The 12,657-nt window shown below is 55.0% G+C and overlaps 1 protein-coding gene across 1 annotated transcript in view; it reads left to right on the top strand.

Annotated features, from left to right (window-relative positions):
- Positions 1 to 1,678: 1,678 nt before the first annotated feature.
- Positions 1,679 to 12,657, top strand: part of GRIK3 (glutamate ionotropic receptor kainate type subunit 3) — a gene marked incomplete at both ends in the record, with an annotated part of 102,618 nt that continues 91,639 nt past the window's right edge. The window contains one exon of the mRNA XM_084300479.1: positions 1,679 to 1,793. Within this exon, the coding sequence (XP_084156605.1) occupies positions 1,679 to 1,793 (115 nt within the window). The remainder of the gene's footprint in view (positions 1,794 to 12,657) is intronic.

Below are 12,657 nucleotides of genomic sequence, written 5' to 3'. Positions count from 1 at the left end.
AGAGAGCCAAGGTCACACTGGGGGGTGCCTTCCCCTGCCCCAAAGGAAGCGCAGGCAAAGGCGAGTTTTTGGGACAGTGGGGCCAGCATCCTCCGGAGGGGCTGGCGCTGCCCTGTGCCTGCAGCTCCTCCCCAGCCCCTCGCAGCCTTTCCTTGGGGCTCGTGGTAGCTGCAGCCGCCCTGCCCAAGCTCCCTCCTCAGAGCAGGGACCAGACGCCGCGGTGACGGGCGCACCGGGTGTCCCCGCGGCGCGGGTGCCTCGTCGGCGTGCTGCGTCTGCTCCCGTCAAATGCAAACCCCGGGAGCTTTGCTTTGGCTTTCAGACCACAGCGATTCGCATTTATCCCCTCCTCCAGCTCATCAGAGGCGCCCCAGCCGGGGTGAGCCGCCCGCAGACAGGACAGAGCTCTGCTTTCCTCACGGCGCGGAGCGCTCCGAGCTTTGCTGCCGAGGAGCGAGAAAGACAAGGGAAATTAAAAGGATGAACAGATACGGACTAATAGTATGTTTGTAAGAGAATTAAAGATTTGCTCTTCAGATGTTCCAGGCGATGTAGTTAGCAGACAGCTGGCAAATGGGAGCGATTGGAAATGATGGAATAGATCAAATTATTTAAATGAGAAAAATAAATTCGCCCTAGCCTAGCCCAGCAAGTTGACAAAGCAGCCTACTTACCCGGTGCCTTCGCGGCGCTTTGTCTCCGTCACCGAGGTCATTACACTTGGCAGTGACAGCCCACGGGCACCAAACAGAACCGTCCCCAGGCCCCCTGCACCCCCCAGCTTCAGCCCCACTGGTCCAAGCCCCCAGCCCCACCACCTCACCTCGCCCTGCACCTGCTGTCAGGGACACTGGGGACACCGGGAGCTCTGGGGACACAGCAGAGAGGGGGATTCCCAGGACACAGGGGACAGCGGGGACCTCGGGGGACACCGGCATGGTGGGGTGGCCGGGGCTTAGGTGGGAGCTGTTGGGGTGGGTTGGAGCCACCCCTGTGTCCATCCTGTGTCCCCCGTGACCTGTGTCCCCTCTGTATCCTGTGTCCCCTGTGTTCATCCCACATCCCCTGTGTCCGTCCCGTGTCCTTCCCTGTGTCCTGTGTCCCCTGCGTCCATCCCATGTCCCGTATCCGCTGTGTGTCCCGTGTCCCGTACCCTACATCCCTTCTTGTGTCCTGTGTCCCCCGTGTTTATCCCACGTCCCCTCTGCGTCCCGTGTCCCCTGCGCCCCCCTCGTGCCCCGTGCCCCCCTGAGCTGCTGCTGCGGTGCGCGCAGAGCTGGGCGCAGCGGTGCGTGTGCGCGCGTGTCCGTGTGTGTGTGTGCACGCCTGTCTGTGCGCGTGTGCTTGTGCTTGTGCTTGTGCTTGTGTGCGTGTTCGTGTTCGTGTGCGTGTGTGTGTGTGTGTGTGTGTGTGTGTGTGTGTGTGCCCGCGTGTGCACGCTCCGCGCCGGGGCTTTGTGCGAGCTGCGCGCAGCAGCGGTAGGAGGGGACAGAGCCGCTCCGCACCGCACCGCCAGCCCCGGCTCCGCAGGTGCCTCCCGACCGCCACCGGCACCGGCCCCGGCCCCGGCGGGACGGGAGCCCTACGATGAGCCCCGGGCCGGAGCCCCCTGCCCCGCTGCCCCTGGGGCCGTAGGGCCGAGCCCCCCCCCCCCTCCGCCCCAGTGCCCCCCCCGACGATGCCCCGGCTCTGGGCGGCTCTGGGCGGCGTGCTCTGGGAGTACTGCGCTGCGCTCCTGCTCGGCGGCTTCTGGGGCCAGGGCTCGCAGGGGATGCCGCATGTCATCCGGATCGGTAAGGGGGGACATGGGGGGCTGCGACCCCCCGGGGTGGGGGGGACGGGGAGCCGGGGATGGGACCCCGGGATATGGGGGGGGACTGGGAAGGGATGGGGGGGGATATGGGGACACAGAGGGGACGCGGGGGGCAGCAGCACGGTGGCCGGAGCGGAGCGGGGTGGCCCGGGGGGGGGTGGCCCCTGGTATGGGGCAAGGGGTGAAAGGCTGGGGAGGGAGCTGGGAGTGGGGAGAGGAGGGCTGGGGGCTGCTGGAGAGGGGGTGCAGGGATCCCGGAGATGGGGTGCTGTGCCCAGAATGGGGTGCTGTGCCCCCCCAGGAAGGGGTGCTGTGCTGCTGGACACGGGGATGCTGTGCTCCCGGGGAAAGGGGTGCTGTGCGCCTGAGAAGGGAGTGCTGCGTGTCTGGACGGGGGGATGCTGTGCCCATGGAGAAAGGGGTGCTGTGCTTCGGAGAAGGGGGTGTTGTGTCCCTGAGAAAGGGTGCTGTGCCTTCAAGAAGGGGGTGCAGTGCCCCTGGAGAAAGGGGTGCTGTGCGCCTGGACAGGGGGATGCTGTGCTCCTGGAGAAGGGGGTGATGTGCCCTGGAGAAAGGGGTGCTGTGCCCCCCAGATGGAGATGCTGTGCCCCGGAGAAGGGGGTATTGTGCCCCAAAATGGGGATGCTGTGCCGCAGAGAAGGGGGTGCCACGCCACGGAGAAGGGGATGCTGTCTTCTTAACGAAGGGGGTGCTGTGCCCCAGAGACGGGGGTGCTGTGCCCCAGAGACAGAGGTGCTGTTCCCCAGGAGAAGGTGGTGCTGTGCCCCGGAGAAGGGGATGCTGTGCCCCCAAGAAGTGGAGTACTGTGCCCTGGAGAAGGGGATGCTGTGCCAGTGCAAGCAGCGTGCTGGGCGAGTGGTGTCAAGGCTGCTGTAGCAGTGGTGCTGAGCAGAGGTGCAGGGCCAGGAGCAGCCCCTGGTTTTGGGGTCCTGCTGTGGGGTCCGTGTGCCCAGCACAGGGCTCGGGCAGTGCTGGGGGCCGAGGCTCGGAGCCCCGCAGCAGGAGGGTGCCAGCAGCTGCCTTTGCCGCAGCCGCTGCTGGGGGCCAGGCGTTTTTCATTAAATTGCTGAGGTTCTGGGAAAATTTAATTTTTAATAATGTTACATAAAGTAATTGCACAGATAACAGCTCGGGAAAGAGTCTGCGATCTTTCTTTTCTCTAATTAAAGTAGATTCTTAAGTGTGTCATGTAAAGAAAGTCTGATTTCCAGCTCCAGCCTCTGCACCTCGCCGGCAGCGCGCGTTCCCGGGGATTTGCTGCCTGCCCAGAAACACCGAGGACGGCTTTACCTGCCTGCTCGGGGAGCAAATCCTAAGCCAGGGAGGGAAACAAGTGGATAACGGAGAGATGTCTGAGTGTGCTTGAGGGAAAAAACGGATCTGATTTATCCCGGTGCAACTACACGGCAGCCCAGGGGAAGGAAGGAAGAGAAAAGGGAGCGCCCTGCGGGGCAGCTGCTGGCTGCCGAGGTGCTGTCACCCCTAGGAGGGCTCCGAGGGGGTTGTGGCCCAGAGCAGCTCACGGACTAGGGCCCGAGCCCCGCAGGGTGACCGTCTGCCCCCCCACGGGCTTCTGTGCGGGGTGCTTTGCCCGCAGCCGTGGTGCTGTGTGTGCTGCAGCACCACCGATCGCGGCTGGAGCTGCCTGGGGGGCCCCCGGGGCTGCCCAGCTTCCCGCAGTGCCCAGCTGCTCGCTGTGCTCAGCCAGACCTGGGGGCTGCTGGAAGCATTTTGGGCAACAGACCCCACAAAAAGGCTCCCCAAAAAGCCTCCGCTACCACGGCCGGGGTGCTGCAGCGGCGCTGTGCAGGCAGGGGACGGAGGCTCAGAGGGGGACAGGGTGAAGTCAAGACTGGCGGTGCCGAGAGCCCTGCGAGCACCACGGCTCCAGGGGGGCGTTGGGGGCCAGGAGGAACCCCCGGGGCTCTGTTCAGCCTCCCGTGTCCTGCAGATGGATTCAGGGCAGGCGCAGGGCTCAGCGGGTGCGATCAGGCGGGTGCTGCAGCGCGGCCTCGCTTTGTCCCGGAGAAACGACGACAAATTCAGCCCCTGAGGACACCATCCCTTGTCAGGAGGGAGAGCAGGGACCTAAAAGTCAGGGGGAAGCTCTCGGTGGGGCTGCAGGGAGCTCTGTGTTCACCTGTGCTCTCGGCTGCAGCTGGAATAATTCTGACCTCTCTCTCAGTTGGCTGGGAAATTGCAGCTTTGTGTGTCCCCCCCCCTCGCATTAATTTGTGCCAAGCTGCCCTGGCTTTCAAGCAATTCGTTTAATTATTAGGTTATGCCAAGACGCGGGAACAATTGCGTGAGAATTGTTTTAAAACGGCAAATTAAAGCAGAGGGAAAACAGGTAACTTTTCAAAGCGCCCTTTTTCTCTGTGAAGCTGACTATTAAAATAAATACAGCGGCATTTTTTTATCTACAAGAGATAACTAAGAAAAGAGAGGAAAAGCCAAAAGCGCCCTTTTTCTCAGAAGTAAAATATAAATATTTAATCTGCACATCTAAACATAATCTACACGTACAAAGAAAACCTATGCCTCATTGCTGGATTTTTTTTTTTTGGCTAATAAGTAGGAGTTTGCGTCTGAAGCTCGCTCAACAGCTGTTTAATTATTATGCAATCTGCTAAATATTTGAGAACGCCGGAGCAGAACGCAGTGCCCAGGTCTGCGCCGTGCTCCCGGTGCTCGGTCTGGCGCCGTGTTATCCTGGTATAAGGATGGATAAGTAAGGATGGGAGCGCAGTTACTCCACCTTTACACCGCCATGGCTGGGAGCCTTACTCTGCGTTTACACCTCCGGGAGCAGGCTGAGATGCGCGGATTGTACCCGTTGTAAACACCGCACCGAGCGGCTGGGTATTTGCAGGATCATCCCCTCGGTGAGCGCACGGTGATTGCTCTACTCACGACATCCTGCTCAGGGGGTGGCTGTGGGACCCCCCCAAGGGACAGCCGGGGGCTCGGTGCCATTCTGAAGGGCCCCAGAGGGGAGGCCTGGGGTCAGCATCACGCTCCCCAGCCCTTGGTGTTGGATGGCGCCGTGATCCCAAGCGCCCAGCTCTGCTGAGGCACCGCCAGAAAGGACTCGGCGCCCTGACGGATGGCCCACGAGCAAAATGCATGCACGGATCAGACGCGTGCCAGCGGTGTGAGATTAATAAGGGGTTATAAAAACCAGACAGCGGGGGCAGCCCGCCCCATTCTACCACTCGTGTGTGTGATCTTTGGGGCTGTTGGCACTCGGGAGCTGACGCCCAGGCGGTGCAGCCCGGCTCTTGGTGCTTCCCTCCCCGCGGAGGCAGCAGCAGTGGTGGCCACACAGAGCCCCCAGCGGGTCCAGCACCGTGGCCCCCCCAGCCCTGCACCCCCTCGCCCTTCCTCTGCTGGAGAAGCTTGGCCTGGAAGAGATTTCATTTTGCTTTCTACTTTTTTAAAAGGAACCACCTGCACCTCTGGCTTTTTGCTTTTTTTCTTTGTATTTTTTTGCCTTTTTTTTTTTTTTTTCTATTTTGCTTTGATTGGTTGATTGTTTTTTTCATTTTTTTTCCCTACGATCATATTGCTGCTGATGTTTGCGACAATAATCATACATCAAGAGGTTCTGAAACTTCCCCTCTCGCCTCGCTGAAGTCTCCATGCACGGGGATGGGTTTTGGCCGAGCTTTACCTGAGCAGCCCGGGTTTGGTTCTGGCTGCCTCCTTTGAAGCTCCGTTTGCCGAGGAAAGGGGTCAGGGCATCGATTGTTTGTGTGATTTGCAAGTAACACAGAAAAGACAATCAAATTGGATTGGAGTCTGTGCGGGGAAAAAAAAAAAAAAAAAAGCATTGATTATTTTGTAGAAATAGGCAGAAAACAAATTCTGTGGGCAGTAATCCTCCGCCGTGCGATTGGCTTTTCTGAGGCTCGTTCTGCCTGCCTGGAATTTTATTTTGCAATCACCTTCCCACACTCTGCAAATGAAGTTTCACATTAAAAAAAAAAAAAAAAAAAAGACAAAGCCAGGCTTTTCCAGGCTGAAAAAGGCAGTGGGCAAGGGCTGGGGACCGCAGTGTCCCCGGGTTGGGGAGCCAGGAGCCCCAGATGGGATCAGAATTTGGAGCACGAGTGCCCAAAAGGGGAGCTGGGGCCGAGCTGCAGAGCATCGGGACCCCTCCTGCCACTTGTGGGGTCAAGTGCTCACATGGGTTTCTTTGGGATTCTGTTTTCTGCGTGTTCACTGCTGCAAGTAAAGTGCTTTTTTTTTTTTTTTTCCTATTTTTTTTTCCTCTCCTATTTTTAAATCACTCGATTGCCTTTGTGGCTTCTGCAACATTTCGGTTTGTCCTCCCGTGGCCGTACACCCACTGCTCCGGCACTTGGTGGCTGATGAAGTTATTTCAGGTCATGAGATGCTTTGTGTGTCAGATAACGTATTCGAGTAATTTCAGCAGGATATAAGGACGGCAGTGTAAATTGTTTGGTGGTAAATTAATTCTGAATACATTTGAATAACAATGTTACCTCTTTATCGCAGAATAGTCTAATTATTTGATCTTGGCATCCTCTTGAGAACTTCATGCAGGAAATTAAGATCAAACCGCAGAGCAGAAAAAAAAAAAAAAAAAAAAAAAAAAGAGCCCCTCATTCATCCTGGGGGAAGGAGTGCCGCCAAAACACACAGCCCTGCTTAGTGCTGGGCTGCTTCCTCGGACACAGCGCGTGCTTTCTCCTGGCCGCGTGCCCCAAACCCGCAGATTTCTGCAGAATTTGGGGGCTGGGGGTGGCTCGTGGGGGTGTGCAGGGAGCCTCCCTGCTCTGTCCGTGCCGCCGGGAGCCCCGCACGCAGGCGGCTCCGCGGTGAAGCCGCGCGCTCGCCCCGCGCTGCCGCTTTCTGCCTCGTCACCAGCAGGTGCAAATCCTGAAATCCACCGCTCGGCACTTCATTTCTCTGTCTTTTTTTTTTTTTTTTTTTTACCAACGGGGCCAAACGGAGGCTGGTAGCACGGGAAGATTTTTTGGTAAAGCCTTCGTGATGCAGTCCTGCACAGGACAATACAAAAGGGATGGGAGCAAAGCTTGTCTCGCCCTGGGAAGCGAAGCGCTCCTCGGGCACGGGTCGGCAGCCTCGCCAACTTCGCAATCCCAATGCAATGCTGCTCTTCCCTCTCCCAGCTCCGGGCCCCGCAGCAGCAGAGGGCACTGTTCCTCGCCTCTCCTGCGGCTGCAGGTGGGAGGCAGCCGCCTCGCCGGCCACCCTCCTGCCAGCTCCTGGGTGCTGCTCGCCTGTGCCAGCAGCCAGCAGCAGCTCCGTGGAGTGGCTCTGCCCGAGGAGCCGCTTCTCTGGGGCGTTTTGGGGAGACACAACACCAAGGAAAGCCCGGCCCCATGCAGGCTGTCTGTAGCGAGCGTTAAGCCTCCTAATCCGCTGTATTGCATTTCTCCGCCCGTTACGCCGTGCAATCATCTTTCCCTCTTTCTGGCTGGAGGTTTAATGGGATGCTGTCTAGACTCCTTTTCTTTTCTTTCCTTTTTTTTTTTTTTTTTTAATTTTTCCCTTTGCATAATTAGAAACCGGAGCGGTTGAAGTCTCTGGGCAAGGCAGGAAACAAGCAGAAAGCACCAGAACTCGATGGGCGTGGGGGGAACGGGGCAAACGATGAAGAGGAGCTGGGGGCTGAAGGCGAGGCTAAAAGCTCTGCTACCAGCGATGCTGCCAGCCAGAATACACATGAAACGAGCAGTGCTGGCTGGCAGAGCTGCTGAATTTCAGCTGCTGCAGCTCTGCAGAGGCTGCTGTTAGTGGGGGCTGCACGGGCAGCTGCAATGATCTGCTGCTGAACAGCGCGGGCTTGGGGGCCCAACTCGAGGCTGTGTTTTCAGACAGGAACTGTATTTTTGGGCAGGGATTGTTTTTTCAGGCAGGGATGGTCTCGTTTTGGATTATGTAGATGGGATCCGAGCATGACGGGGTGGCACAGTACTACCGATGTTCATTAACAGTAAAAGCAGATAATGTGCTGGTGTTTAGTGCTCCTAATAAAGTCCCAAATAGATTCAGGTCATTGCTGCAAGAAGGAGCCACCTTGCCCGTGGCTCCTTGAAGCACAGCCAGGCCTTCTTGCTGAAGTCACACCACGATTAACACCAAAACAAAGAGTATTTGCACCTTGGATTAGGTGTAGTCAGCGCAGGTACCACATCAGCAAAGCACCCCCAGCTAAAAGTCTTTAGCCATTGACATAAAACCAACTAATATCAAGGGAATAAAGCAAACACCCCAAAATACAGAATTGCCCAGGTGAATTCTTGAATGAGCACCTTGCTGCTGGCTGGAAAATGGGCACCGGGGAGCCCCGTAAGGGGCCTGCAGAGCACCAGGTGCTCCAGCAGTGAGCCCACACCAAGGCTTTTGAGGCTGATTGTTGAAATTAACCTTCCCCATCCTCGACATCTGCAAACAGCAGCTTCAGGAGCGTTCATTAGTGCCGCTGTGGTGGTTCGGGTTATCAGGGTGGTTGGTGATGTCCAATAAGGAGCGGGAAGAGGCCATCGGCTGCTCGCACATCGGCCACGGGGTCCTCGTTAGCGGTAATGACGTTTGATTGCTGCAGCACGTCCCTTGTGCAAATCAGGGCCGTAGAGGTGAACAGCCCAGCTCTTTGAACTCACCAGCGCCCAGGTGAGTAGGAACAGAAGCCGTTCTTAAAATAACAAAGCTAGTACTGCGGAAGCCAAATTTGCTTGAAGACGTGGAAACGCGGCGCGAGAACCAGCGCGAGCTGTGGGCGGCTTCTCCCCCACTTTAATGACTAGATGGCTGTCATCTCTTACTGATCTCCGGGATGAAACAGTAAATAAAATCTGGTATAACCCACAAATTTAGCTGAGTTATGACTGTCTATTGGGACTGAAGTGTTAGACTTGGTGGTTAGTTCTGCAGCAAATTCAAAGCACTCAGTAAGTCACGGCAGTGATTTTGCATTTCACCCCCTGCTCGATGCCGGGCTGCCTGGCTGCAGCCTTAGGTAATTTTCCCTGGCTGCAGCAGAAGTTGCATGCTGAAACGGGGCTGGTTTTGTTACCAACAGAGCAAATGGCTACAGCACCTGCTTAACTCAGGACCCCAGAGCAGATCTGCAGATTTTCGGGCTGTGCTGCCCGCCTGGGTCCTGCCAGGGGGTGTGCTGGGGGGAGCACACCTTGCAGACATCCACCCGAAATGGTGTGTCCTCGCCCCATGGTGCTGGGGGCTGGAGAAGCAGAGGGCTCTGCTCAGAGCCCTATAAATAAAGGGTTTCTTCAAACTGAGCAGGTGCTGCTCGGCCTGAGTGTCTCTGATTCACGTCCTGCTAGAGGTGAATTATTAATCTCATATATTCTGCGCAAAGACGGCTGGTATCTATCTTCTAGTAAAAACCTGAGCAGATCGAGACCATTTCCTAATGGTTTCGGTAACTATTTGCTTTCTTACATCCATTTAAAGAGTTCTGACAGCATTACAGGACTGCTGCGGGTTGGCTGACAGCCTGACCACAGCACGGGCAGCGAGAGGTTCTGGGTCCTCCATGGTGGAACGAAGGAAAAGCTCTCCCCAAAGAGCTCAGCATCAGCTCTCACCTCGGTGCCTTCCCTGCCTGCCACCTGGCAGCGTGGCCAGCACAATGACTTAGCCACAAATTCATTTTCCTGCAGCATTTGGTGTTTCAGCCGTCCGGGGTGGTGTCAGACCCCCTGCAGGACGTCCTGCAAAGGTTTCCATCACCACCAATGCTGCTGCTTTGTGTGCTGACAGTCACAGGCATGTTAAGGCACCAGGATATGATCTAGAGATTTTTAGAAACACCTGAGCTCTGCAAGATCCTAGCCCTGACCTGCAGAAATATCTGTACTCTTTCCTGCAGATTCCTGTTACAGGAAGTTTATCACAGACTGTTTCAAGTGCTTTTCCCTAGGGGAAGCATCCAGCCACCAGGCATTTCCTTTCTAAAGCACGGCTGTTATCTGAGCTTTTGCTGTTGTTTATTAATACTGCTGTAAGGCATTCCGACGACATGCTTTGCCTCAGTTTTTTAGAAGCCTCTCCCTTCACCTGTTTCCTCCTTCTTCCCTTCGAAGGCAGATGTAAGCTCACCATGGAGAAAAAAACACAAGAAAACCAGCCAGAAACAGACCCCAAAAACCTACCGGCCAGATCCCTAGAGTGACAGAGAGGCAGGTGGTTTTTCTGAGCCACTTTTCATTTTGATTTCCCTTTATCCTCCCTTTCTGCTCCAATTCTTGTGATGCTCCTGCTTCCTCTGCCCGTCCCCTCGCTGCACCTGACCCTCTGGCCCTGCATCGGTGCCGTGCATTGCGCTGCAGCGCCGAGCCCAGCTCGGGGCAGGTACAGCCACGCTCATCTTCACCAGGCTTGGAACCCAGGCCTCTCTGCAATGTTGGATTTGATGCTGTGTTTTGGGGCTCTTTCTTCCTTTGCAGTGATCTTCCCTGGCTCCCCAGCCTGGCAGCAGGGCAGTTTGGGGTGCCCAGGGCAGCCCGCAGCACTCCCACCTTGTCCTGCTCCACGCTCAGCACGTTGCTGCCCAAGAGAAGGGCTCGGAGCAGTCCCACGGCCCCACACCGATGGCAGCTGCAGGCGTGGGCACTTCCCAGAGAGCCTGGGCAGGAGAAGTGGGAACAGGGCAGGCAGGAACGCAACGCGCTCTTCCTTCACTGGAGGGGCAGGTTAGCCACGCATGGTTAACCTTACAAGTGGAGGCTGCTTCTTTGCCTGCACAAGACAGGTTTATAATGTTTTCCCTTCCATTTTTTTAACACTGGGTCCTTAGTGCAGCTGGTGATTTATTGATTCAATCCATTTCCTTATTGACAGAATCACAGAATCATAAAATCAGAGCGTGGGTTGGGTTGGAAGGGACCTTGAAGCCCACCCAGTCCCAGCCCCTGCCATGGGCAGGGTCCCCTCCCACCAGCCCAGGCTGGCCCTGAACACCTCCAGGGCTGGGGCATAATGCACTGAAGTGCCCCATCAGCGCCAGATCATCAATCCAGATTGTGATTTTAAGTGTGCAAACCTACATCTATGCGTACTTGGGTATATATTTTCACCCTGCACCACGCCGTGTCATTGTCAGAGCAAATACAGCCTGCCTCGCTGTGTTCCCTTTCCAGTGGCTTTTGTTTATGGTGTGTAAAAGAAAATCACGACGTTCCATTACACCTTGTAAGTTTTACAGTACTTGAGAGGTTTATGCTGTATGAATGTAAAGGGCAACGCAATAATGCAAAGGGCAGTGAGACATTTTTAAGCACAGACGGATACACAAGGAGCTGCAGAGATAAATCTGGGTGGATAATCATCCCAAAGTGTCTCTCCTGTTTATGGGATAAAAAGACATTCACTGCAAATCGTGCTCCAGGTCACTTCTGCCCTGGTTTCTGGCTCTGCTTTGCATTATAGGCTGGCTAAATTGTTCTTAATCGTGATCTCTGCCCTGGCGTGCAGCCCGGTCTCTGCTGTGTCCTGCGCACAGCGCTCACCCCGGGGTGATGCTGCAGCTCCCCATCACGGTGTGGCATGTTGGTCTTGTCCAGTTCAAGGACTTGTGCACAAGGATTGCTTTGTTTGTTGTCCTCTGTGAATTAGGAAGGGCTCATCTAAACAATTAATGACGGGAGGAAGCAAAAGGAGTTGAAATTACCACGACTGATGCTCACAGAGAGTTCAGATGAGAAAGAAGAGCCAGGGTTCAATGTCTCCTTGCTGGCTGGGTGTTCGCTTCTCCGTTTGATATGGGCAGAAAATTGCCCGTGAGCACAGGTCAGGAGTTTTGGCAAAGCGGTGGTCATGCTAAAACATCAACTTCACAGCATACTGCTGCTCGCAGAATTTTTAAATGGTCGGTCCATGAACCCTGCTCCAATTTGAATGCTCAGAATGAGGCACTTGTAAGTAGAATATGAGACAAAATGTCATTACTTTCAGAGGTCACACTGGGTGGTACACACGGGTCACTGTTCCAAGTACTTCATGAAAAATCTCATTTAATGTTTTGTGAGCTCACAACATCAGAACCCCTGATTTTTTATGCTATCTCCATGTGCTCAGCACTTTCTGCTGTGGGTGAGGATTTTCCCTTCATTACATTCAGTTCTACCAGCCTGGCACAGAGACAGGATTTTCCTGGCCGCAGCCATCTCACCACAAGTTGGGAACTGAACTGCAGACTGAGGTCCCGAGGTGAGGAGCTCCCGAAGCAGCAGGCGCAGGCTGGCTCCTGGGTCCCCACCTGATGGCAGGGGGGTGGCATCGCTTCAAAGACCCCTGCAGTCTGGATGCCATCCCTTCTTTTTCCTCCTGCAGTAATCCCATCACAATTCAAAGCTGTAAAAGGGAGGTTCTCAGTTTAAATTTCTGGTCTATAAATTCTTTAAAATCTTTTCTTCCCTTATAGGGAAAGAAAACCATTTTCGTCCTCATTTTATGCACTTTTCTTCTTACAAAGTTTTATTTCTGCATGATCAGATTTTGTCATCTTTACTTTGAAGAAATTCAAAGTGAACCCTTGGACGTTTAGCTTCAGGGTGCTATCTAGGTCTGCCTCCTAATATTTGAATGGAAATTGGCACTTACATTTCTTTTCCTGTTCACCTCCAACATGGGGAAAGAGTTGTCCAGAAAGCGTGCTGCATGACGTTAAATGAAGCTGGTAACATTTTTTAAAATGTAGAGCTTTGCACAGGAATCAACTTCAATTAAGATTTAAGTTATAAATAAAAATGTTGAATAAGAACAGTTCTCTGCTCTTCTAGCAGCTACCTTCAGCCCCAGTGATG

Source organism: Netta rufina, assembly GCF_964035555.1.
Source record: "Netta rufina genome assembly, chromosome: 23".
NCBI classification, from domain to species: Eukaryota; Metazoa; Chordata; class Aves; order Anseriformes; family Anatidae; genus Netta; species Netta rufina.
Note: the sequence above shows the minus strand (reverse complement) of the source record. Positions and strands in the feature narration are given on the sequence as shown.